We start from the raw sequence: 27,138 nt of genomic DNA, 5'->3' as shown, positions 1-27,138 counted from the left end.
GCCTGGCCCAAAGCTGGAGCCAGAGTAAAGCCGCCCCAAACCTTCTCAGGCCCTCCTCTGCCCCAACCTCATCCATCCAAACTGCCGCATTGCAAGACAAACCCACTTGCCCCTCACTTGGGACAAGTCCCCAAAGACAGGTGGCAGAGTTACCTCCTGGATAAAATACTTGGGCTGCCATGGCGTGTGCAGGTTCTCCCGTTTTCGTTCCTCTACCCGCTGCTTCTCCTCCAGGCGCCGCTTCTGCTCGGTGGCAGCATCAATGTCCCCCAGCCGCAGGTATCTGGTCACTTCCTGCCAGAGGTTCCTGGGAAGGAATGGAGGAGAGGGAGTGGTCAGGCAGGGCTAGCTGGCTTGACAGGGGCAGTTCTCAGCAAGGGGGCCAGAGCCAAGGTGGGAGGGCATTTAGGAAGGGGGAGCGCATTCTAGGTCCCTCAAAGACCCCTAGAGCCAGGATTAGAACCCAGGGCCAACAAGATCCCAAGTTTCCAGCCCCCTCTTGTCCTGAGTAGCAGGCCTCTCTCAGTATCTAGGAGCGGAATCTAGTATTCATAGCAGTAGTACGCAGCATTAATACTACTATGATCACAAACAACAATAACAGCAGATACAATGCATGTCATATTTTTAACATTTTATATATATTAGCTCACTTCATCATCACAGCAACCCAATGGTATGGACGCTATATTACCATTCTCATTTTAAAGAGAGAAATAAGATCCATGTAAGGTGATGCGCCCAGGGTTCATATACCAGCAAGCTGATATATATGAACAATGGCTGCTGAGCCAAAGGGGTACCCAGTATTAGGAGTTCTAGACTGGGGGGAATGGGCATGTGTGTTTATGTGGCAGAATCCATCATGTTGCCCACATCTAAATGGAAAATTACTTCTCTGCCTCATTTATTCATTGCAGGACGCCTTGAGCATTGGCATGATGAACCTGAGAAAAGGCTGACAGGGCTGCCAACAAAGTGGGTACAACAAGCAGCCCCTGCTGAAGAGAGTCAGAATCGGCAGCTGACAAGGGTCAAGCTCCTGCTAGAAGCTAGCCTGCACACCTGTCCTGAGTCCCACCATACACAGCCCCAGGGAGAATAGTGCTTTGGTTCCCAATTTACAGCAGGAGAAACTTCTGGAACTGGACTATGGAGCCAGGTCCAACTGGCCAAAACAGTGAGGAGAGGGAAGGAAAGAGTGAGGGGAGGTCAAATCATGGGCTTTTCATCACCCCCATCCTCAAGACACATCTAGAGCTGAGGGGAAAACTGGGCACAAGGACATCCAAGGTGGAGATGCTCTCAAGGGCTGGATCCCCATTAGTAGTCTCATCATAAGCTAGTAGTCCCGGGCAGCCCGGGTGGCTCAGTGGTTTAGCACCTGCCTTTGGCCCAGGGTGTGATCCTGGAGACCCAGGATCAAGTCCCATGTTGGGCTCCCTGCATGGAGCCTGCTTCTCCCTCTGCCTGTGTCTCTGCCTCTCTCTCTATGTGTCTCTCGTGAATAAATAAATAAAATCTTAAAAAAAAAAAAAAAAAAAAAGCTAGTAGTCCCAAGTTTAGACGCCAAAGATAAAATAGGTTGGCAAAGATTTTCTATAAAAAGCTAGATAGTAGGGTGCCTGGGTGGCTCAGTCGCTGAGCATCTGCCTTTGGCTCAGGGTGTGATCCCAGGGTCCTGGAATCAAGTCCCACACTGGGCTCCCCGCAGGGAGCCTGCTTCTCCCTCTGCCTATGTCTCTGCTTTTCTGTGTCTCTCATGAATAAATAAATAACATCTTTAAAAAAAAAAAAAAAGGCTGGATAGTATACATTGTAGGCTTTGCAGGCCATATGGTCTTGATCACAACTTCTTAAATGCCACAGAAAGGCCGCCATAAACCATATGTAAATTAATGATCATGGCTGTGGTCCCAGAAAATTTTTGTAAAAATCAGCCATGGGTTGGACATGGCCCATAGGCCATAGTTTGCTAACCCCCTTGAATAAAAAAATTAAAAAGGCATATTCTAAGAAGATTCTGCTTCTGCATCTGCATAAACATTATTTTAAGTGGTTGCATTATACTCATACCAGGGAATAGACATACTAATTGGGTGGATTCTCCATAATTTAACTATTTTCTTACTGTTGAACAATAAGTGGTTTCTTCTTATGATTTAGTTTTCTTTTTAGAAAAAAATACCCAGCTTTATATTTGAAACCTTTTCTGAATTTGAGAATTTTCCTTCAGAATAGATTCCCAAAGATGGAATACAAAATTAAAGTGAATTCATGAACTTGAAGCTACACTGCATACACTCTTATTATAAGTGTAGGGTACAGAGTGTCGATTTTATCACATCCTGGCCACTGCTGATTTTTTTTTTTTTGATCATGTCACTAATCTAGTGAGCAAAAAATAGTAGCTCATTGCTTCTAGACACAGTTCTTTGATTCCCAGCAACTCTGTATTTAACTATGCAATCAAGCAACAGACCAGCTGAGTCGACAAACTCTTTTAGGACAGGCATTAGAAGTCTACTGTAGACTATCCTCACAACACACCACTCTATAGAAGAACTAAACTGAAAGCTACAAAGGATCTACTCCAAAGCCACATGGAATGAGAAGCTCAAGTATCTAAATGAGTGACATGAACACTATCCCTGGCCCGTTTTTATTAGCTGAGTGTTGAGAGACTTCTCCATCGCCTGATCAGGTGCTGAGGAGAACTAAGCCTGGAAGCAACACCTCGCCTGGTTCCCACCTGGACTCCATGGGCCCCTGCTTCTCCAGAGGTCTGATCTTCTTGGGGTACACTGGCAGCGTGGTTGTGTCGATGACCCTGGTCTCTCCGCTGTTGTATGTGAACTCTAAAGTACCGTTCCACTCCCCGTGGGCTTTGCAAACAATGGTGTTGGTTGGGTTGTGTTTCACTTCTGCTGTGACCCTGAATGAATGAATGAGTCGAGTAAACATGCTTTGCAAGATTATCAAAACAGAGACTCACAATTCAAAAGGGATTCTTTTTTATGGGATAGCAAGGAGGAAGGATTTTATTTTTTTGCCATTTTGTTTAAAGACTAGCTCTTAAAATATAGACCTAATATTCTTGATCCGAAAAAGAAAGCATTGGTAGAAAAACAGTGAGATGCGAATGAGGTCTGTAGGTTAGTTCACGGCAATATAGCCAAGTTAATTTCTTAATTTTGATAAACACACAAAGGGATGATATGTTACTATTTAGGATGGAAATCAAGTAATTCAATAGAAGCAAAGCATATACTTCTCCCCCCTAAAATAGTATTGAATAGTGCTACATTTTAACCACCAATGGGGCCAGAGAGTATACCGAGAATGATCTGAGATCACATAGAAAAAGGAGGGAGGGGTGCCTGGGTGGCTCAGTTGGTTGAGCCTCTGTCTTTGGCTCAGGTTGTGATCCCAGGGTCCTGGGATCAAGTCCCGCAGGGAGCCTGCTTCTCCCTCTGCCTATGTCTCTGCCTCTGTATCTCTCATGAACAAATAAAACCTTTAAGAAAAAGAAAAGAAAAAGGAGGGAAACGTTTATCCTGGCATCCGGACTTTCCTCTGAACAAAGGCTGGGCAAAACCTTGACTCTCGGCATTGAGTGAACACCATCCTCCTCCCAGCAGTGGCTCTGAGGGACCTCCTTCAAAAGTGCCTCCCCGCTTCTGCTGCCTGGCCTGAGCAGGCTCCAGGTCTCCAGCTTTGGGAAAAAGCAGATCCCACCTCCTCTCCACCTTCAAGCGAGCTGCTCAGTCAGAATAATGCAGCGGAAACAGGAAAGCCTGCTCCGAAGCAGCCAAGAATAGGAAGGAGCTAAACTCCCCTCTTTCTAATGGCCCAGCTCAGGCTGAACTCGGTTTTCAAACACATGCTTGGAAGCTCATTCTCCGAGCCTGAACACGGCCATGGCTCCCAGGTGCCCAGGCAAAGGCTTGCAGGTGGCATCAGGAATCTTCTGGCTGCATGTAGTGGAAGGGTGCTAGTGGTGTGCTGGCAAAGGTTTAACAACTGGCTCTCCAAAGGGAAAAACACCTGCTCTGTAGCATTTGCCACCTTTGGGGGTGTCCCCTGACCCCAGGTGATCTCAAGCTACGACATGGCCTGAGGGACTGAGGAGTTATGAAGAAACGTACACAGTCAGCTCTTGCAAGCCTGAGTGTGTGCTCAAAAACAGCCACTGCGGGCGTCCCCTTGCCCTCATATGAACACCATATAGAACTCAGTTCCGAAGAGAAAAGGCCAAGATGGGGCTTGCTTATACAGTAACCTGTAACTGCAGCAATGAAAACAACTTAATGCTTCCCTCCAACAGCAGACTTTATCTTTAATTTCTTAGGATCAGGCTTTCCCAGATTCTAAAGTAGTCCTGATCTCATAGATGATACGGGGTTCTGGATATTTAATGGAACCAACTTAATGTGAAATGAGTTCTCAGGAGGCACCAGGGTGGCTCAGTCAGTTAAGCATCTGCCTTTGGCAGGTCATGATCCCGGGGTCCTGGGATTGAGACCCATGTCAGGCTCCCTGTTCAGCTGGGAGTCTGCTTCTCCCTCTGCTCCCCACTGCCACCCTGCTTGCGCTCTTTCTCTCTCTCAAATAAGATCTTAAAAAAAAAAAAAGAGCTCTTAGGCAGTGTCTGAGCTCACAGTGTCTGAACTGCTTCAGGGCAGAGTAAAGAGGCTGTGGCCTCAGAAGGGAAAGATTATCATAACACATGGAAGCAGTTTTCATTCTCTGCTGTGAGTTCTGGGAATCTATCACCAAAGGATCTCACTATTATAAGTGTAGACTGGGGAGGACTTAAAAAAAAAAAAAAAAACTGCCACGTGATGGGGCTGGGGTGGAAAGAGGCATTATTTTTAAAAAGATCTGTCAACTTGATCTTGATTTTCAATTCATCTCGTGGCTAGAACCCAAGCTCTTAAGGCGGAAAGAAAGGGCATGGTGTGAAGGCAAACACAAAGGCTCCCTGACCGCCTCCTACCTGTGGACTTTCCCTCCGTAAAAAGGCTTCGTGTGGAATATCACTGTGGCCGAGTACCCAGTCTTGGCACAGCTGATGCTGACTTTTCCTCCCAGCTCCACCCATGGGATGGTGAGGATGGACCGCGCGTAGGCACTGGGCAGGGTGAACACGTACTCCTCCCCATGTTCCAGGAGCCTCAGCACACCTCCAGGGAGAGAGGAGGAAAGAGTCAGGCACACAAGAAGAGGACAGCTGGGGATCAAAAGACACAAAGATGACAAACCAAACAGCCTCCAGCAACAGACGCCATGTCTCCTACCTCCGCAAAGGTCAGCCACTCACCAGCCATGTATTTATTTATCGAGTCCCCTAGTGGGTGCCAGACACTGTGCGAAGTGCTGTGAATACAACAGTGAACGGACCCACTTTCCTCCTCCAAGGAGAACAGAAAGGTGGACCTTAATCACCAACTGTGATAAAGGCAGGAGGGAGAAGTGCCTGGTGCCAAGGAGCCCTCCGGTAGGAGTTGACCTGAAAACAGAATTCTCCCTAAGGAAGGGATGTTTGGACTGGGTAAGAGTTGAGAAGGTCATAGGGGAGGGCATATGCAAAGGGGCTGTGGTGGGAAGGAGCCTGGTGAGCAGGAAAGGGCTGAGGGGAAGGGCCCATGTGCACAACGGAGGGGGCTGGTGTAGGTAGGTGTGCAGGCTGGCCAATTCGGCAGGGGCCGGACCTTCTGCTAAGCTTTGAAGTAGCACGTACAGGAGTTTTAGCCTGCTTCCTGAGAGCAAGAGACAGTTTCAAGATTCTCATGAAGTTGGAGAACTCAGACTGTACTCAGCTGTCAGCAACCTGGGGCAGGAACTAGCTACATGAGCAACCTGCCTCTAGGTCAGGGCTTCTCCAGCCCGGGATCCAAGCATTAGTGTGCAGAGGTCTTAGTCCTCTGGAACAATGCAAAAACGGTGTGGGTTTGTCTATCTTCTAGGGGAAGGGGTCACAGTTTTCATCAAGTTCTCAAAGGCTGACAAGACCAGGCTTTAAATGCACAAACTCCCCCACGGCTGTTGTACAGCTTTTGTGCTACACAAGGTGAAAGGGGGCTGACATCCAGCCCTCGCTGTGGCCTGCTCTGAGGCCCTTACGGGCTGGCAGAGGCCCCGAGAACCAGGCTACGGGCTGAGATGTGTTGTGTGCAAGGCACCTTCTCAGCCTCGTGCCCCAGCCCCGGGGCTCAGAGACCTGCACACATCCCTGGCCTCTATCCCCGCCCGTTCCCAGCCTGGCTGTCAGCAGGTACACTGTGCATCTTGGGAAGGAAGCGCTGCCCTTCAGCCCCTCCCTGGTGGTGTCTCTGCCCTGGGACCCCTGTTCCTCCACTGGAAAGAGCGAAGAGTGGAGTCAGTGGCGCCCATGTGTGTTGGCACTTCCTGGCTGCCGGGTACTCCTGGGGGCTCCCTACCTGTTATCTCCGTTAAGTTTCATGACGACTCTATGTGGCACTTTTAAGTAAGGATGAGGAAATTGAATATCAGGTTAAGTAATTTGGTTGGCCAGCACTTCCCTCTTAGGCTAGACAAGCATTTGTATCAACGAGAGCCAGACTCTGCCCAGTAGAGACTGTAGCACAGATGAGCCGGCCAGGGGGTCTGAGGACATAGAGTCCTGCAGGCTGCGCTTCTAAAGGCCGTGCGAAGGTGCGCACAGCTACAGCTCAACTTACCTTGAACATTCCCTTACTCACCGATGTGCCACAGTCTACGGATAGCCCACCCCGCTCATCTGAAACCAGCACATGCCCCTCCATGAACTCCGGTAAAGTCCTTTCTGCCAACCCACAGACACACAGAACCGGCCTGGAAATCCAGGCTGACATGCTCACATGTGTGTAGGGGTCTCGATCACCCCCAGGGTAGAAGGATGCTCACGCACAGGGGCACATGCGTGAGCTGAGGCCATCAGGGAGAAACAGATTTGGGGTCACTCTCAATCACGCGGGCAGGGCCAGAGGATGGAGATCACGGCAGCAATTAAATCTCAATCAATCTCCCTCTCCCCACCCCCAGGAGTGTAATTGAGTATATGTAACACGAACACACAAATAGCCTGGCCCTACTATGCCAAATACACTGACCAGCGGAACGGACCTCCTCCCCACTTCACCTTACTTTCGCGCTCAGGACTGAATTAATGCATCTCCCTGAACGTAAAGGCCCCAGGCCAGCTAATGCCCTCACAAGGACCCTCGTCCCTCCTTCTACCAGGCGGTGAGTAGACTCTCCAGATGTGCCTCGAGGCCCTGCCCCGTACACACACGGTGCGGGGGACGGTGTGTCTGGCGAGGGAATGAACACTTTGCTAGCTCACTTCTCACAGTCTGATCAGGACCGCTGGAGAACAGCCAGGGCCGATACACTTTTGGTTCCAAAGCCCACTTGGTGTGTCTGACTTTCTCAAATTTGGACGCTTGAGGTGACAGTCTAGAGCAAGTGGAAAATCGCAGCTAATACCAGACACGTAGGACACCAACAGGCAAGAAGAATCGGAAGGAAAAGCTGAGAAGAGAGAGGCCATCTCGGATTTCCCTCCCTGGTCCAGTTCTACCCACAAGTTTCCTGGTCCCTCTGGGGCCAGCCCCATTCGCAAGGTCTCTGGGCCTGTGGCAGTGCGGAGGGGACCCCGGGACCCTGCAGAGGAGGCCACCAGGTCCTTGGCCAGCCTGCCTCTGACGTCCTGGAGAAGAGGCTTCCCTGTCTCCCCCTCCCTGCCCTCCGCGCTGACGGGCTACTTGATAGTAGTAGTAGTCAAACCCTTCCTTGGTGGCCAAGGTGTCCTTGAGAGCACCACCTCCGCTCCGACGGCTACGGTGTCCCTGGGTGGTTAGCCCTGCCAGTCCTTGGCTGGGAGTCCCCTCGGGCTTGCCAGCAGCCTCCCTGCAGGCTGGGGTCACACATCCACGAGTTCCAGATGCATCCATGGGCTGCATCTTCCTGACCTCATTCACAAATATAACCTTTGTGAGGTAGGGTTGCACAGCTGATATTTTCTTTACAACATATCTACATGGACAATGTGGCCCAAGTTTTCATAAAGAGCTGGATGAGATAGAGATCTCTGAGGAGGGGCCTTCCAAACCCACAGTCGCTCACCAGCCTGGTGACCTTAACCTCTCTGAGCCTCAGTTTCCTTATCTGTGACACAGGGATGATGGCATCCCTACCTCATAGGGCTGTGGTGGAAAGAAGGTGATTCTAGAACTCAGTTAAAAGCATCCACCTGACTCACAGCCAGCATCCTGCAGATTTTATATCCTAACTACTCCTTGCTCTCTGGAGCGGCTCTCTTGGTGGGTGAACTCTGAGCAGCAGTTATTTCCATTTGGGAATAAAGAGTGAATCACAAAGTGGCGGTGGGTTATGCACACAGGGGATGAAGAGATAGGTGGGAGGAATCCTCTTCCCACTCATCTTTAGAAAAATGTCTCTCAGGGCACCGCAGTGGTTCAGTTGGCTAAGTGTCTGACTCTCGATCTCAGACTTATGAGTTCAGGCCCCGTGTTGGCCTCCACCCTGGGCATGGAGCCTATTTTAAAAAAAGAAAAAGAGAATGAAAGAAAGAAAAAGAAAAAAAGAAAAATCTCTTGCAAACCTGAGGTCCACAGAAATCAGTGAGCCCCAAAGCTGGGCTGGTATGAAAGCAGTGGGGAGACCACACTCCTTTGGCTCTTCTCTGAAAATCCATAAATGTGTGCTTTGTCATTAATCACCTGCAATTATGCCTTCTCAGTACTAACTCTTTTTTCAGGGCTGCATTAAAAACAATCTGTCTCTAATATGTATAAAAGACTATATTAAAAAACTACACTTACAGATGGGCTTGCAAATGAAAGTTCCTTTTTAATTAGCCTAAGAGATGAGAGAAGCCAAAAAATGCTAGATAATCAATACTTCCACACTGTGGTTAGTCTTCAAGCTGCAAGGTTTCCACTTTAAATCCCACAGATTGTTTTACCAATAAACAGAAGGCAAAGCATTAAGATTTTCAAACTGATAGATTTAAAACAATTTCATACCCAATCTCAATCGGAGGAACCAAAATATCCCAGTTGGACGTTGCCTCTGGGGAGAACCAGATCACAGAAAGTCACTCTGGGGAACAGGTCTGTAGGCCTGGTGGTGTCGGTGCTCCCCAGCACCGAGCCAATGTGTCACTTCTCTCGCTGGAACTAATTGCCTTTCCCCACAGACTCAATTAAGAAGCTGTGTCATTTCCTGGGCTCTGGCTCTGGAGTTTGTGGGGGAGCGGGTTTCAAGAGCAGCTGAATGCACCTGGGCTCCCCCCGCCCCGGGGGGGGGGGGTGTTGACTGAACAGTGTGTCTCAGCAAGGGGTCTGAGTGCCAGGGCCAGGGCTGAGGGATCTGAGGGGGCGGCGGCCTCTGAGCTGAACCTCAGGGAATTCCAGGAGTAATGCAGCACTGTATAGTGGCATTTGATGGTAGCCACATGTGGCATGGCCTAAAGGCAATGCTTTAACAGATTAGTCCCTGTATCTACATAGAAAAATTTCCTGTGGACCCGTCTAAGATCTAATTTTTTTAAAAGATTTATTTATTTATTTATGATAGACATAGAGAGAGAGAGAGAGACAGAGAGAGAGAGAGAGAGAGACAGAGACAGAGACACAACACAGGAGGAGGGAGAAGCAGGCTCCATGCCGGGAGCCCGATATGGGACTCGATCCCGGGACTCCAGGCTCGCGCCCTGGGCCAAAGGCAGGCGCCAAACCGCTGAGCCACCCAGGGATCCCCTAAGATCTAATTTTTTAAATGAGGGGGCGGAGGGGGAGGGCCTGGGTGGCTCAGTGGTTGGGCGTCTGCCTTCAGCTCAGGCCGTGATCCCGGGGTCCTGGGATCGAGTCCCACATCAAGCTTCCCACAGGGAGCCTGCTTCTCCCTCTGCCTGTGTCTCTGCCTCTCTTTGTGTCTCATGAATAAATAAATAAAATCTTAAAACATAATAATAAAAATAAAATGAGGGGTGGGGAAAGAAAACGTTACATCAGACCCAGTCAAACAAATTCATGGAATGTGCTAGACCAGTACAAGGAATGAGTGAGGAAAAGGAAAACATCCTGGCTTCCCAACTCCCCCAACCCCCGCAAAGGAGCTCTGAGTACAGGAACCAGAACCTTTTGCTCCAAAACTTGGGGTCTTAAAAAGTATTTTCTGGGAAAACGCTTCCTGGGCACTACAGAGCGTGCATTTAACTAACATGAAAGGGGGAGGTAGCTACTGAAAGGATTCAGGGGAACAAGGCCTCACAAGAAGGAGCCAGTGGTCGGCCCCTGACCCTTCCCGGGCCCATCGAGTGGGAATGCCCTGGTGGCCAGGAAGGGTTATGGCCGGGAAGGGCCCTCCTAGTGTCCCCAGGTATTCCTTTCTGATTCCAGCCCTCCACTGAGAGCTCTAAGGAGAATTTTCGAGCAGGTGGAACAGGGAGCCCAGACTCTAATTCTGCTCTGGGGGCGGCCGCGGCCACAGCGAGGCCCTCGGGGTGTTACAGGACCTCCGCCCGGCGCCTGAAGAGCTCTGGGGCTGCCCGGGGCTGCGCCAAGTGAACTGAAGGCCCCGGGCCCTCCCTGTCCGCGTCCGGGGGCGAACACCCCACGTCACAGGCCCACCCTTGAGATACCTTCACTCCACCACCAGCACCAATGAGAGAAAGTGAAGTTCCAGGGGACAGGAACGGAGGCCAAGGTAGCCGCTGGGTGAAGGAGCACAGGACAGAGCAGGTAGCAGAGAAGCCGGGAAGGAGGGCCGGGGGGGAGAAGGTGCGGGAGCGCGGGGCGAGCGTGGCAAGGCGGCCGTGGGGCGGGCGGCTGTACACCCTGGCCCCCCTCCTCACGGGAGCCCGCCCCGAGGTGGATGCTGGGAACAGAGTGGACTTTCACTGACCGAGGAATCCTCCCCCATCACTGGGTGTGCAAATCACCTTCATGGAAAATTGCCAGCTCTCCCCCCGGCGTCCAGACGCCCAGCTTCTGGGCCAGAGCCGGGAGGTACGTGCCCGACACCCTTACTCCAGAACCTGTGGCTGCCCCGGGGCACCCGGGTGGCTCAGCCGGGGAGCATCTGCCTTCGGTTCAGGTAATGACCCTGAGGGGCTGCGATCAAGTCCCGCGTCGGGCTCCGCGTAGGGAGCCTCCCCGCCCTCTCCTGTGTCTCCGCCTCTCTCTGTGTCTCTCATGAATGAATAAATAAAATCTTTAAAACCAAACCAAATCAGAAGAACCCGTGGCTTTCCCTTGCCACACGGCAGCAGGCATTTCTGCTGGGCGCCAGGGAACCCCCAGAAAGGCACCTGCGTAAATCTTCTGTGTACCTCAAAACCCAGTTGGTTTGACCGAAGTCATGACATGCACGCAGCACGCACTCCGGCCAATCGCGGATCCCGTGTTGTCCGGCCCCGGCCCCACCCCATCGGCTCAACACCGGCAGCCCTGGGGATGCTGCTCCACCGCGTCCACCTGCCACCCAGGGCGAAGGCCGAGTCCTTGCAGGCCCCCGAGCCAGGCCCCGTGGTCGGGGCGCGTCTCCTGTCCGACCGGCCCCTTCTGCTCCGCCGTGGCCGCCTCAGCGAGGTTCCAGAACACCCCAGCCCCACTGCTCGCCGGGGCCTCCGGGCCTCCTGCTCCGGTCCGGCTCTGCCTCCTGCAGCGCCCTGCGTGCAGCCGTCGCCGGCTCCTCTCCCACCTCCTGCAAGCCTTCACTCAAAGCCTGCATTCTTGTTGGGCTCTGCCCTACGAACGGTGGGGGCGCCTCTGCCGGGCACCCCACTCCCCTCGCCCCGTCCTACGGTCTCATCGGCGCCACCCACGTGTCCGTTTCCCGCACGTGCCTGGGCTTCCGCGACTCATGCAGCGGAGGTCAGTCCCCGAGGGCAGCGAGTTCTGTCTAGACCTGGTCACTGCCACCAAGAATGGTGCCATTCACGTCCCGAGTAAACGGATGAGCAGACGAGAATAATCCCACGGAGTGTCTGAACCACCCCACGAGAGCTAAGGAAGTAAACACCCTTGAAACAAGGCTCCAGGGAAGGTGCCAGAAAACCTGCCCACATGGGTGGTAAGTGACCCCCCGAAGGTGTGAACGGCTTCCGCGCTCCATCAGCTCCAGCAAACCAACATTTCACCTTCGAATCACTCAGGACTTGGGGAACTTGGCGTAAGGACTGAAACTCCACAGGATGAGATCTGAAGCTCCTGCCTACAGACTTTTGTTCCTAAATCAAAGGGAAGACTTCACCAGTACACACATTGGGGCCTCGGGTGGGCCTCTGGCATCGTGTGGGAACACAGTGTGAGGCCTTCCGGGGCACCATCGCATCCCTCCTAAGGCCCCCTGCCCCGTCCCCACTGCTCCCGGGTCCCTCCCTTGCTTTGTTTTTCTCCGTAGTATTTCACAGCTTCCCACACAACCAACATAAATTACCAGTAAAATAGAAGTTGAATGGAAGCACCGAATGAGGATAGAGATTTTTTTTTTTTTTTTGGTCTATTTTGTTTATACAAGAATCCACAGCTCCTGTGACACCTGGATGGCTCAGTGGTTGAGCGTCTGCCTTCCGCTCAGGTCATGATCCCAGGGTCCTGAGATGGAGTCCCACACTGGGTTCCCCACAAGGAACCTGCTTCTCCTTCTGCCTGTGTCTCTGCCTCTCTATGTCTCTCATGAATAAATAAAAATTCTAAAACAAAAATCTATAGCTCCTGACACAATGTCTAGCATCCATTAGGCACTCAATAAAAATGCCCTAAGTGAATGAGAGGTGTTCTTCTCTCCTGTGGTTTTGGAAGGGCTTCCAAAGAGCCATATACTCCCTGAAACTGAAAACTAAATTTTGTGTTGGATTTTTTTCTTTCCCTGAGAAGGGAATCCACAGTCTCAGAGTCTCAAAGGAATCTGTGACTCAGAGAAGTGGAAGAACCACGAACCCAGATAGATGCTTTAGTTTAACAAGGATTATTATAGGTTTCTTCAAACAATGAATAAACTTCATTCACAGCTATTTGCTACAACAGGACCATGCAATCCACAAGTGTGTGATTACATTGTTCTCGCTTCAGAAAGCTCTAGCAGAATCCAGAGATTTGCCTCGGGAATGTTTATGAGCAGATTCCGAATAGGCAGCACTATTATCCTTATTGTCTGCGAGCCAGAACATGGGTGAAAATGAACATAAATGTGTTTTCACAGATTTGGAGTCAACTCTAATATTCATGCGAAGCTGAAAATAAAAATAGCATGTAAGGTGGCCCCCACACACGGCTAAAATGTAGTAAAGATCCAGGTGCATCCCATCTGGTCTATGACCTTGGCCCCACTGGGAAATTACCAGGGTCTCGCCCCATAATAACAAAACCTGTCCCTCTTTACCACCACCCACCCCAATTCCAAAACAAAATAAAAACAAAGAACTCCACACACTCATCAATCATCTATCAGGTGTATAAACGTCACCGTGTCGGAGCCAAGCTCCCTGCAACATCCGGCATGGCTTACCTTCCCCTATCATGGAGACCCCCACGGACATGCCCATGAACTTGCTTTTGGTCCATACGTGAGTGTTGACGCACAGTCTCTTCTCCTTGCACTCACAGTAGAAGCAGGAGATGGGTGGGTGATGAGACACCTGCTCGGCCACAAACCTTAGTTTGTAGCTTGTGGAAGGGTCCTCGGCTACCGAGTGTTCGTGGCCAGCAGGAGAATGGGAAGCAGTCCTCTTTGGCTTGACCCTGTCTTTGGGGACCTCCCAGGAGCAGTGAAACGTCTCACCGATGATGGGGTTGTAGGGCTTCTTGGCCAGGGCCCCCTTGCGGCCCTCATGGAAGGCTGTGAGATAATACTCCACAAAGCAAATGACTCTCTCCTCGGGCGTGGCTCCCGCGGTAATGGCCAGCAGCAGGTCTGGGTGTGCCATAAAGTCCGCGTACATCTCCAGCAAGGATCGCTTCTCCAGGATAAATGTGGGAAGCACCACCTACATTCGGAAGGAGACAAAGTCAGACAGGAGACCCCGAGATTACGTGGAAAAGGCTGCAACCACCACCAAGCAAATCCATCGTGGCTTAAGCCAGAGAACGCTGTCTTTTGATTCATATACAAGCGACAGATTAGGGGAAATGACATCAAAGAAGACAAGGTTGGAGAAGTGGCTGCTGTGGTGGCATGATGCCACCCCACTTTCGTGGACTAGATGGTTCTGCGTGGCTTGCTTCTCTGCTCATCTGGACTAGAACAGCGGTCTCTACTTCCCCCTCCACTGCTGTCACCATCCCCAGACAAAACCCTCTTTTACTAACTCCTTATTACTTAGAGATGTGAAGAAAAGAGCACAAAAGGACTTCTTCCTTTTCTTCCTGACATCAGACAACCCAGGGGAGTGCTCGGTGTGTCCCCACAAACATGGGGCTTTTTGGTGCTGCATCAAAGGGGGTCCAGGTAGACCAGCACACACCACCACTAAGAGGGTTTATTTGGAGATCTCTGTTAGAAGAGTAGCATCCAAATCCCAACACGATCAAGGCAGAGCAGGAGTGAGGAAAGGACCCATGGCCCAGGTCTCTGGGAGGCAAGACCAATCAGCTAGCAAGCAAATGCCCAGAGAGCTGCCATGCAGAGGAAGGCCCATGTGTGGAGATTGCTCTGCAAGGCTGGGCCAGAAGAAATAAGCAGAAGTTACAAAGAAACAGGCTGACACTTAATACAGAATCTTCTGGCAAATGGACTGGTACAGGGGCTTCTCATGGGATTGTTACTGACATCACTATCAAAAAGAGGAGTAGAAATCTGGATGCTTCTGCCAGGGACGGGACCGAGACTCCTTGTTGATCCAGAGAGGATGCATGTGGTCATCGGGTGCCCCACAACCCCAATGAGGAAGTCAGTTAAAGCAAATGAAGGCCATTGTGACATTGGGCTGGAAAGCAGGTCCCTTATTACTATCGCTGATAGGCGGAGGAGAGCGAGCCTGTTCCTCACTGTTCTAGAGTGATCTTAAAATGACTTCATTACTGGGTATTAATACCAATCACTTGGCTGCAAGGCACAGCTCACTTTGACCTGGAGCATCTCAGCACAGGATCATGAAGCTGGAAGTCTAGCCATGGCCTGCTGGCTCCTCCCTAACACCCTCCAGGAGAAAGAGACAGAAAGAGAAGAGAGGGAGGCAGAGAGAGAAGAGCCACACAAGTTCAAGGCGATGCAGCTGGCTTACACTCCCTCCTTAAAGACTGAGTCTCCTTCCTTCACACAGTCCCCAACTCCCGAGAAAATACTCTCTGACTGCAAATGTCAAAAGGCTTACAGATCTGCAACCCTGCCTCCACCTCAGCTTGCTCAGACCCCTCCTAGCAAAGGGTGTAGATACAATGGCAGAGGGATGTCCTGAGAGAAAGAGACAGACAGGCAGACAGGAGATCAGCAAAGCACAGAGATTTCAGAGGAAGCTGGAAAAAGTCCAGCCCCCTGGAGAGGGGACTCTGCTATCTTTATTAACGCTTTTCTTGAGATTAAATACTACATTAGAGGAAAGAGTACGTACATTCATTAAGTAAAAAAGCAGCCAGGGGATCCCTGGGTGGCTCAGCGGTTTAGCACCGCCTTCGGCCCAGGGTGCGATCCTGGAGACCCAGGACCAAGTCCCACATTGGGCTCCCTGCGTGGGGCCTGCTTCTCCCTCTGCCTGTGTCTCTGCCTCCCTCCCTCTCTCTCTCTCTCTCATGAATAAATAAATAAAATCTTTAAAAAAGAAAGAAAGAAAGAAAGAAAGAAAGAAAGAAAGAAAGAAAGAAAGAAAGAAAGAAAGAAAGAAAGAAAGAAAGAAAAAGCAGCCAGATGTAAAGTCAAACATGTGACACAAATCTAGTATTACAAAAAGACCCCAAATGTTAACATGTATTTCTTGGTGTTAGAATTGAGTGATTTTTATATTTTTTTATAAGTCTCTTTCTGCTTTGCTTTTACAATATACTGGAAGAAAAGACACAACTATGCAAATCAATGGATATTTCTTCATTTTCCTTCAGCCAAAACTTGACAAAACTGAGACTCTGGCTGCCCCAAGGCTCTGAGCTGGCCAGGTAATGGACATTCTGGCTCAGAATGGCCTTCAGAGGCCACTGTGATTACTTCCTACATCTTTTGTGGGGACAGGTCACCATTCAATGGCCATTGCTGTGCTGTAGGGCGTCTGCTTTTCCAAGGGGGCTCTCGGGCCAGGGGCTCCCTCCACAGCAGGCGGCCACTGGCAGAGTAAAGGGGAGGCAAGCGCAGCCCCACACTCTCACCATGGCTCCCTCTCCTGCCCCCCGGCTGCCCAGGGTCACCCTGGGAGCTCTGCCCGACAGGCTGTGCGGGGACTAGGGGCTTAATCAGCCGTGGGACACCCCCCAATGAGGCCAAACAACTGAAAGAGAAAAGAAGCCACAAATGTCTGCATCTCCAGGCCTTCCCGAAACCTCCCCATTTCTTGTTCCTTCCCTCCCCCCGGCAGGGCCCGGTGATCATGAGAGAACCCGAGAGGGAAAGGGCGGAATTAGGGCGGGAGGCCAGCCCCAAACGCCCCTGCCGAGAGGGTCGCTAGGCGGCCTCAGCTGCGCCCTCTGCCCCTGGGGGCTGGGGCCTCTCTGGCAGCAAGTCCGGTGCTCCGGACAGGGGCATCCTCCAGCGTGTACCCGAGCCTGGCATCACAAGGAAAGACCCGGCCACCAGGGTCACCCTCTCCATATATACTTTTGAAAAGGGCAAGAACAGAAGGCGGTTCCCCCCAACTTAGCATTTCTGAACTCCGAAGCTGAAGAGTTAAAACAAGATAACCAGGGGACACAACGCCACTGACACTCCAAATGACTGACTGTCAGGACGGAGAGGGCCCCTCCGGGTGATGGAGTCCAACGCCCGGGTCTCCAGGTCGGGGGACAGAGACGGCAGATGGGGAGCGAAGGCACCACACAGGAAACTTGAGGCTCCCAACTGCCACCCCAAATTCTTCCCATTACCCCCCACACAACACAATTATCCTGCTTCTGGCTAACGGGAGCATTTTCTTTCCCTCAGTGGACAAGGCAGGTGAGAGTTCACTGGACAGAAGCCCTGGGACAGCTGGGCCACCTCACCTACTGCCATTGCTTAGTGGGGGGCAGGGGCCCGTGGGTGGCTCAGTCACTTAAGGGGCCAACTCTTGATTTTGGATCAGGTCATGATCTCAGGGTCCTGGGATCGAGCCCCCCCCATGGAGCTTCATGCTCACCAGGGAGCCTAATTGAGACTCTCCCTCTGCCTCTCCCATTGCTTGCATGTGCACGTGTTTTCTCTCTCTCAAGTAAATAAATCTTAAAAAAAAAAAAAAAGTAGGGGGTAAGAAGTGGCACACAGGTAAGGGTGGCACACGAGTCCATTCTACTCTTCCTGGAATGACCAAGCAATCCACCTGTCCAAAAATTATCACAAATATTACTACTGGGAGGGAGACCACAGGTGATTAGGAAAGGCAAACACACGGGATCCCTGGGTGGCGCAGCGGTTTGGCGCCTGCCTTTGGCCCAGGGCGCGATCCTGGAGACCCGGGATCGAATCCCACATCGGGCTCCCAGTGCATGGAGCCTGCTTCTCCCTCTGCCTGTGTCTCTGTCTCATTCTCTCTCTCTCTCTATGACTATCATAAATAAAAATTAAAAAAAAAAAAAAAAAAAAAAAAAAGGAAAGGCAAACACACCACCCCAGTCTGGAAAAGTGTGGCTATGGCTTCCGAGCTGGCTGCCTTGATTTCTTCTCCACACCACAGCCAGACCCATCTCTCTAAGAGATCAGTGAGGTCCAATCTGGCCCCCACCTCCCTCTTGTGGGGGACTATCCCTCACTTTCTGCCCCTGGCCCTCCCCTTACAAGTACACACACACACACACACACACACACCCGCACACTCCAATCCTGTTTCCCTTTTCTGCCCGCCTCCTGCCTTGTCCAAATGAGAAACAGCTCTTCTGCTCAAAGGTATCCTCCTCTGTGAAGCTTCTTCTGACAGCTCCTGCTCCCAAGGCTCAACTGGAAAGTCCCTCCTTCATACATACCCTCACCACATGCCACAGGTCTCCACCATGGCACAGACAATGCTTGTTGCAATAAAGAGCATTATTGGGGGGTGCCTGGGTGGCTTAGTTGGTTAAGTGTCAGGTCATGATCTCAGGGTCCTGGGACCAAGCCCCACATCAGGCTCCCTGCTCCGTGGGGAGTCTGCTTCTCCCTCTGCCCCTCCCCCTGCTTGTGCTCTCTAATAAATTAATTAAAGTAATTAAAAAATCAGAGCATTATTGGGACAATTTGAGAAATTTCTACCGTGGGCCACATATGAAATAATACCGTATCAACAATACACTTCCTGAGTGTACCCAGCGTGTCATGTAGGAGAATGTCCTTGTCATCAGGAGACACACACAGACGGATGCAGGGGAGCATGGTCATGTCTGCAACGTACTCGGAAATGGTTCACCTGAAACCAGACATTAACACACACATGCAGGCGTGTATCTGAGGCTGCAGAGCAAGAGGAGAGGGAGAGAGAAGTAGTGAGAGTGAGAGAGATGAGAGAAGGAAAATGAAGCAGCAAAATGTCAACAACTGGCAAATAAGGGTGAGGGTTACAGGGCAGTTCACTGTGCTATTCTTACAGCTCGACCACAGATCAGGAAATGTGCAAAATACAAAGGGGGCGGGAACAGAAAAAAGGCCCTACTAGGGATGCGATACCTGAGAATTTATCAATTTTCAAAGCCGGTGCTCCCCAAACTGCAGACCCTGGGAACGTGGCCTCACAGCCAATGGCAAGTCCAACCTACTTGGATGTATAGTCTACACTTGAAAATAACGCTGCAGCTCTACCAGAGCAGGAAGAAGTACTCCACCCGGAGAGATGGACGTGGATGGGTGGGGAGCGGAAGGACCATTTCCTCTTCCATCCCTTGCCGGTCTGTCTTGTTGCTGTTTGTGCAGAATACTGGACCAATGCCTTTGAAAACCAGGATCCTGAACATTTCGGGTAAGATCATACTTTTTACTAAAGCAGATTTCTATCTCTCACGGGGATCTCCCTGCATGTGTGTGTGTGTGTGTGTGTGTGTGTATGTGTGCGCGCATATGCGCACGCCTTTGCAAATAAGTCACTTAATCATCTGTTCCTTGGGCAGTGGGCGCTGCAGACACAGAGCCAAGAAGTGGCGAGTGCTAATTGGGCTGTCTGCCTCCAATGGAGACATGAGTGATGGCCCAGCTGTTCAGACTGACAGCGTCCAAATGGCTGGAATCCCAACTGCAGATTTATCGAGCCATCAATAAGGGCTGCCTTTTCTCCCATTAACATAATTAAGACAATGAACTACTTTGGGGAAAGAAAAAAAAAAGAGAAGATCTGCGTTCGGGACTCAGAGAACAATTAATTACATTTAAAGCTGCATCAATCTAGAAGTAAGTAACTCATCTTCAGGTTGGGCGCTTAGAACTCGGAAATCAATCGCCCACCAAGAAAGTCAGAGGGTTGGTCCCCAAGAAGAGTGAGAGTCCCTTCCCCGTGCAAAGGGAACACAGCAGCAGGCTTCTGCAAAGAACGGCCAGGAGCAGGGATAATTTTCTCCAAAGAAACACCAGCTAACTTAATAACCTCGAGAATCGTCTCCGTAGCTCTGTCCTTAGACTGGCGGGCGCGCCCAAAGGAGCAGGCAGGGAGAAGCTTAGAACCACCCACCGAGGACAATCTAAGTAATCCTTTTAGGAAACCAGGGGAAGAACATGAAACTATACCTTACAAAAGAAAGAGGAGATAATTTACACTGCCAGTGGTTCCTATCCTTGGCCCACAGGACGCTCCCCTGCCTTTCCTTAAAGTGCCAGCAACCTCTGCATGATGTCACAGCTTAGGTCATGATCCCGGAGTCCTGGGATCCAGCCCCACAGGGGCTCTCTGCTTGGCTGGTGGGTGGGGGCAGGGGTGACGGGTGGGGGGGTCTGCTTCTCCCTCTGCCTGTGGCTCCCCCTGCTTGTGCTCGCTCTCTCTCTCTCTCGCTAATAAATAAAATCTTTTAAAAAAAGGAAAACTTTTGTTAGATGGGAAGAGTTTGAAATAAAATTTTACTTCTTCCAAGAAGGTATCTACTACATAAAGAGAGATTCATCTGTGAAAATCAATTCCTGGGTTCTCTCAGTCCCAGATGTTGGCTTGCAGAAGGGAATCGAAGCTGTGAGCTGACATTCAGCTCTTGGCAGGTACAGTCATGTGTATTAGGGCAAGCTCATCTCTCCTAGGCTCAATGTCTCTGCTATAAAACAGGAAAAATAAGAATACCAACCTTCTAGGGCTTTTGTGAGTATGAAATGAGTGCAAAATTAGCCCTGAGCCCCCCTAGCACATAGTACATGCTCACTTGGGGCTGGCTGTTATAATCAGGGGCCAGCAGCTTCACCTGGAGACTCGGGGAAGAACAGAACAGCATAGATCAGACACAAACCTGTCATAAAATATTTCAGTGACAAAGCTGAAGACTAAGAGTAAGTCTCAATGACCAGAGCAACACCTAGGACTACCTCAGGTGCTTTTGTAAATACTAAATTATTTGAGAAAAAAGGAAAAATAATTGTATAAAACAAGACAAGTGTGTAAGAACGTATGAATGTTTCAAACTTAAACCACACAGAGGGGCACCTGGGTGGCTCAGCTGGTGAACGTCTGACTCTTGGTTTCAGCTCAGGTCACAGGTCTCCTGAGTGGTGGTGAGATCGAGCCCCACGTTGGGCTCCATGCTCAATGGGAAGTTGGCTTGAGGGGGTTCTCTCTCTTCCTCTGCTCCTCCTAGTCACATTCACTCTCTCTCTCAAATAAATAAATCTTCAAACAAAAAACAGATGTAGAACTCAAGCCAAGCACAGCGCTTGGATTTTACATTATCTTGTCAGATCTTCTGAACAACCTATGAGCAGGTATGACAATTCCATTTTACAGATGAGAAAACTGAAGCCCAGAAAGACCAAATAAGAAAGAGCTGGAATGTGAACCAATTCTGCGCAGTCTAGGCCTAGCCTGGATCCCTCACTGCCCCCCCCCCCCCCCCCCCCCCCCGGAAAGCCAGAAGACTCATAATCACTCAGTAGAGGTCTTACTGGAAAAGCAGGATCAAAGAGCTCCTGCCAATAGCACAGGGAAGAAGCAGGGAAATGACACCCACTGGCCCCCTCCATGACATAGAGTCATCGAGACAAGCTTCAGGAAGCCAGGTTACTACTGGGTTTTTTATTAAGAGGCAACCATTTCAGGAGAGAAAGTGGACTTTGATAGCATATTAGAAACAAGATTTAGAGAGAAGAGCCAACGGCATGGAGAAGGGAAGTGGACACAATACATGGAGGAGCAGGACTTTGCATACCCACAGCTGTGCCAGTGGGGGTTCATTTCCAGGATAAACCCTGGCTCTTCTGACCCTTCTCATTAAAATTTCCTCCTTGGAAGGAGGAGCTTATCCACAGCAACACTGATCTTTTGCATACCACAGCTGAACCTGGAAATTTAGCCTAGTGAAACAAAGAAGGAAACCTGTAGATCCAAGAGGTTTTCTACATCATGGTAGGATCAAGAAGCCGCAGAGAGACACATGACCCATCACACTCTTTGTTGAGGGGGTCCAAGACCATGTAGCAACTTGGTGGAAGGTTATGCAGCCAGTTCAGAGTACATAGGCGATGACAGTGTTCTCTTCCTCAAACCTGCTGGTGAGTACATGGCTGTTTGCTGTAGTGGGATTTGTGATATGGGGGTCAACCAAATCACAACAGTGCCCCGAATCTCCACCTGGTTTTACAAATAGTGCTACTAGGACAATCTGAGCGATTCTTTAGGAATCGTAGAAATTTAAGAATTATCTCAGCAAGCTTCTCTCTCAAAGTAAAAATCTCATCTGCCATAATTGCTGGTGTAAGCAGAAAGAGTTAGGGGTCCTTGGAAAAAGAAAGAGGAAAACGCAGCTTTCTTGACATAAGAAACATCATTTGAGGCACCCCACCCCCCTGCCACCTTGTGAAAGAAGGTACGAACAGCCAAAGTCAGGCCAGGAGAAAGCCTCATCAGAGACCATAAATCAGTGGTAAAACTCCCAGGGCAGATTCAGAAGTAAAGATGGACCTGATGCACATTCTGGAGGTATCTTTACGAGGTCTAAAGTCCCCCAAGTGCTCAGACACTGGAGCAAGTGGAGCCAGAGAACTGGTCATCCTAGCCGCTTCCTGACTTTGACCTAAACTCTGTCACCTTCAGATGACCTCTGCCCCACTTGCATGCTGTATTCACCACCGTGCAAGTCCCTTCGTGTGCATCCTTAGCTCCAAACTTCTCCAATTTTGTCATCTGGGGAGACACTGCCTTGGGAGAGATTCCTGGTGTTCTCCTTTGCTGGTTGCAAGTAAATTCTTCCTTTTCTTAGTCTTTGGCTTGGTTGTGAGCTTTGGCTTGACACTCACCGAGAGGTGAACCCAGTTTCAGGTTTTAACGGGACAGGCGCCGTGTATCTTCACGCTCAGGGGACCTCATGCCCAGAGGAGAGCCCCATCCTCTGTCCCTTTGCCTTGCGCTAGAGTTTCAGCCACAATTCCATCCCCCAAACTCCCACCTGCTCCATGGAATCAGCTGGAAGGGCTCAAAACCCACTGTTCTAGAAGATCTCCCTCTCACCCAATCCTCTAAAATTGGAGTTCAGGCTAAACCCTCCAGAAGAATCCATGTAGGCCACCTGGCTACCCTACCACCCACTCTCCTCCTCCATAATCTCAGTTTCAAGCATTGCACTCTCCACCTGCGACCCCTGATGTCTCACCTCACTCCGTCTCATCCCAGCCCCACCCAGACCGACACCTGGTGACCCTGCTCTGTGCGTCATCCCCACACAGCCTCGTGTCCAGCCTCACCAGCGTGGAGTCCACGCACGGCCCCGCCTGACACTCCTCCCCTACCCCGCGCCAAGGCTCTGCCGCTTTCTCCCCCTCGGGTCCTAACCCACGGAGCCTCAGCCCCACTTTATTCCAGCTCCTCTCCTCCTCCATGCCTCCACCTGCAGCTCAACCTTCCTGGAGGGAAAGAGCCAACACACGGACCGGTCTCACTTAGCCTCCGCGACCCAAACTTACTTAGGTGGCCCTGTGGGGGCATTGGCCTCTCTCCTACCTTGGGTCGCCCCGAGATGACCGCTCCTTTCCTGCTGCTTTTGTCACTGGGACAAGCGAAGCAGTCCAGGGAGAGGGCTCGATCATCACGAGGCAGGCCCTGCGCACCTCCCGGCAGCGGGCACCGCTCTGAGCAGCCCCGCACGTCAGGTGCCCACGCCCACAGGGCAGCCGTGTGGAAGGGACAGCTGCCCCTCATTCACAGTAAGGAAACTGAGGCACTCAGGTTAGGGAACCCAGCTGGGGTGCCACCCCGGCAGCCTGCTTACTCCGCTCTCCTGCCAATTTCCCGTTGTCTGCATCCGGGGCCCTGCCGGGGCCCTGCCTGGTCCCTGGAGGCAACGGCTGCCCTGCGGTGGCCTCCGCCCATGCCCTCCTACCACTCGGGTTCCTGCAGCCACCACCCCTTCCTCTCGATCCCCACCAGTACCAGACGTCTTCAGAAACCAAGTCTCCCAATTCTAGCTTCCACCGCCTTTCTGCTCCCCTTTTACCATAGTCAGAGCCCTTGAAACGGTCCTCTACTCTCTGCCGCCACCGTTCTCTCTGTTCTCCCTCGAACCCACCCCATCAGACCGTGACAAAAACAATGCAACGGTCCACTTCCAGGCCTGATCTCTCCTGACACCTCCACAGTGATTCCACACAGCCAAGGGCTCCCTTCTTCTGGAAGTGTTCTTTCTCTTCCTGTGGCTGAGGACATCACACTCCTCTGGTTTCTGGCCTACCTCACTGACTGCCCTTCTCAACCTCCTTTCCGGGATCCTTCTCATGCTCTCAACCTCAACGTGTTGGGGTATCATGGGACTCTGTCCTTGGACTTCCCCCACATCTTCCCCCTCACTTCCTAGAGGAACTCATTGCCATCTCCTGGCTTCCTACACCCTCTGTTCCTTGTTTGTTCTCAAACTTGTACCTGAACCTCACTCATAACCCTCAGATTTCTACACCAACTGCCTACACATCCTCTCTATTTGGCTGTCTAAGGAATGGCTACCTCAGACTCAAGAGATCTGTGATGAATTTGTGATAACCCCCAACATCCCAACCCACACTTCCAGTGGTCTTCCCCTTCTCCGTAAAGGGCAGTGGTCGTCTATGGCACTGGTGGCCTTCAATGAACCACAGCTCCTGGAAAGCACTTGTTTTAATCAAACAGAGGAAGTGACACTGTGCCACTCTGGGGCCTAAGTTTTAAAAAGGCTTCTCAGCTTCATGCTTGTCCTCATGGGACCTTTGAGCCACCAAGTAAGACATGTGGCTCCCCAGCTGGTCAGGCCACATGGGAAGGATAGATGGGTAGAGATCCTAAGACTTCACAAAGAGAGAGAGGTCCAGTTGTCTCAGCCAAGTCCAGCCATAACCAAACCACCAGAGACACTAAAGTGACCATGGACAAGACAGCAGAACCACCCAGCTGAGCCCAGCCCAGATTGTGTAGCCGCGAATGAACAACATGGTTATTTTAAACTAGACATTTAGGATGCCTGGGTGGCTCAGCACTTGAGTGTCTGCCTTCGGCTCAGGTCATGATCCTAGGATCGAGCCCACATCAAGCTCCTCACAGGGAGCCTGCTTCTCCCTCCGCCTATGTCTCTGCCTCTCTCTGTGTGTCTCTCATGAATAAAATCTTTAAAATAAATAAATAAATTTTTAAAATAAATAAATGAGTAAATAAAAATAAACTGACATTTGAAGTGGTTTATTCCTCAGCAATAGGTAACTGAAACAAATGGCAGCTCTATTTTTTTTTTGTTTTTGTTTTTTTAAACACTTATTTATTCCTGAGAGACACAGAGAGAAGTAGAGGCACGGGCTGAGGGAGAAGCAGGCTCCTTACAGGGAGCCTGATGTGGAACTCGAGCCCGGACCGGGATCACTCCCTGAGCCAAAGGCAGACGCTCAAACTCTGAGCCACCCAGGTGTCCCAGCAGCTCTAGTTTTTATTATTCCAGTTGTTCAGGTCAGAATCCTAGAGTCGTTCCTTACCCCTCTTTCCCTCACACTCCACATCTGATCCATACACAATCAGGACATCCATATCTAGCAGGGACACCCAAAATTTGCCACTACCACTCTGCCATCCTCTTTCACCTCCTTCCTATTTCCACCCTTCCCCCTGCTTCCCATACCCCACTCACCCCCACCCCAGTTAACCTTCCACACAAGAGTCAAAATAATCCTTTATAAGTACAAAAAAGGCCATGTGTTCCTTTGCTCAAAACTCTTCAGTGGCCACTGCATCACTCAGAGGAACATTCCAAGTCCTTACCATATCTTAGGAGTACCCCCCCATACAGACCTGCTGTCTTGCCAACCTCATTTCCTGCCAACCCACCCATGCAGTGTATTCGGATTCAGCCACACTGGCATCCCTGCTCACCCTCAAAAAGCTGAACAGGGGCCATCAGGGCCTTTTTCCACTCGTGCCCAATCTGGCCAGAAGATACTTCCACTGCACAGTCACTGGGCTGACCTCCCTGTCTGAATCCTGTCTCTGCTCCAGTGGCACCTGGGAGCGTTCCTCCTGAGCAACAGATCTAAGAGGGCCTGTCCCCCTCCCCAGCACTGTCCCCTCTCACCCTCCCACTGGGCTCTGCTTCTCGGCACCAAACTCATGTCTGTATTCTTCTCTTCCCTCTTATTTGCTGTCTGCCTCCATCTGTCACCACATGAGCTCCCGGAGGTGTGGATGCTGGAGGTTTTATTCACTGCTGACACTCCCTGTGTCTAGAACACTACACCTGGGCAGGTGTGCAGCTCAGGAAATAGGTGAACCTATACCTTACTGAGTGTCGTCTTTTAGATCCCCGAAAAGTAGGTCACAAAGGTCCCAGACTTCCAAGCTCCACCCTGTGTTCTGTTGCCCCTCTCCCTGGAGCCCAGGTGGAGCACAGCACCTCCGAACAACTCTTCATGCTTCTCACCCACTTTAACCCTCCAAGGCTTTCTGGTGGCCCTCAGGATCAAGTTTGCCCTCCTTCACGTGACCCAGAAGGGTCCACAGGATGTGATATGGCTCCTCACTCGAGGTTCAGCTGTGCCACTCACCAGCACACACTGTACTCCAGCCATGCTGCTTTATGCTCTCTGGCTTCGCCCATGCTGTTCCTCCTGCCAGGAATGCCCTCTCCTGCCTTCCACCGATGTCCACCAACCTGCAGGCTCAAACTACACATCACTTCCTCAAAGAACCTGCCTGTGGCCCACCATCTTTCTGTAGTTCCTTCTTGCCCTCTCCTTTCCATACTACCCATAATTGGTGGAAGTGTAGCGGGTCATGCAGCAGAGGTCGTCACCAGCAATTTGGGGTTACAGAAGCATGGCTGAGGAAGGAGGGCAGCCAGGGGTGCTTTTCAAGGCAGGATCAGCTGCATATTTTGTGGGGCAAAGTGAAAAATGAAAATGCATGCCCCATTATTATTAAAAATTATTAAGAGTTTCAAGAGAGCAACAGCAGAACATTCAATCAAACACGGGCAGCCTCTGAGCATGGGGGGGCTGTGTGACTCCACTGGTCACACACCCATGAAACTGGCCCCGTCTGGTGACCACCATTAATAAACTAAGGCAAAATGTCACATTAGATGCCCAGCCATGCCGGTGACTTGTGGGTGTGTCAATACTGGCGACCTCCTCAAAGATGGGGCGGTATTCTTGTTTTATGGAGAGTGACCAGAGCTCCGTTCTTGAGCCAAAGAAGATCTAATCTCCAGGCTGCATGCTCATCTGATGCTCCATCCAGGCTAAGTTCTTCCACTGCCAATCCAGAACAAGCTTAACTTAATGACACAGGCGAATGCCAAGAAGAGAAATGGAGACAGTAAGGAAAGAGAGGCTGTCTTCACCCTTTCTATGATGCAATAGAATATTTACCTCTTCTTCTCTCAACTGTTTGAGTTC

The 27,138-nt window shown here is 50.8% G+C and overlaps 1 protein-coding gene across 2 annotated transcripts in view; it reads right to left on the bottom strand.

Annotated features, from left to right (window-relative positions):
- OSBPL10 (oxysterol binding protein like 10) overlaps positions 1 to 27,138 on the bottom strand; it is a 296,044-nt gene that overhangs the window by 2,919 nt on the left and 265,987 nt on the right. For both annotated transcript variants that reach the window (XM_038570616.1, XM_038570617.1), the window contains 4 exons: positions 13,543 to 14,020; positions 5,000 to 5,186; positions 2,753 to 2,935; positions 154 to 307 (listed from right to left, as the gene is read on the bottom strand). In XM_038570616.1, the coding sequence (XP_038426544.1) occupies positions 154 to 307; positions 2,753 to 2,935; positions 5,000 to 5,186; positions 13,543 to 14,020 (1,002 nt within the window). The remainder of the gene's footprint in view (positions 1 to 153; positions 308 to 2,752; positions 2,936 to 4,999; positions 5,187 to 13,542; positions 14,021 to 27,138) is intronic.

Source organism: Canis lupus, chromosome 23 (genome assembly GCF_011100685.1).
Source record: "Canis lupus familiaris isolate Mischka breed German Shepherd chromosome 23, alternate assembly UU_Cfam_GSD_1.0, whole genome shotgun sequence".
NCBI classification, from domain to species: domain Eukaryota; kingdom Metazoa; phylum Chordata; class Mammalia; order Carnivora; family Canidae; genus Canis; species Canis lupus.
The sequence above is the reverse complement of the archived record's forward strand: the minus strand, read 5'-3'. Positions and strand labels throughout refer to the sequence as shown.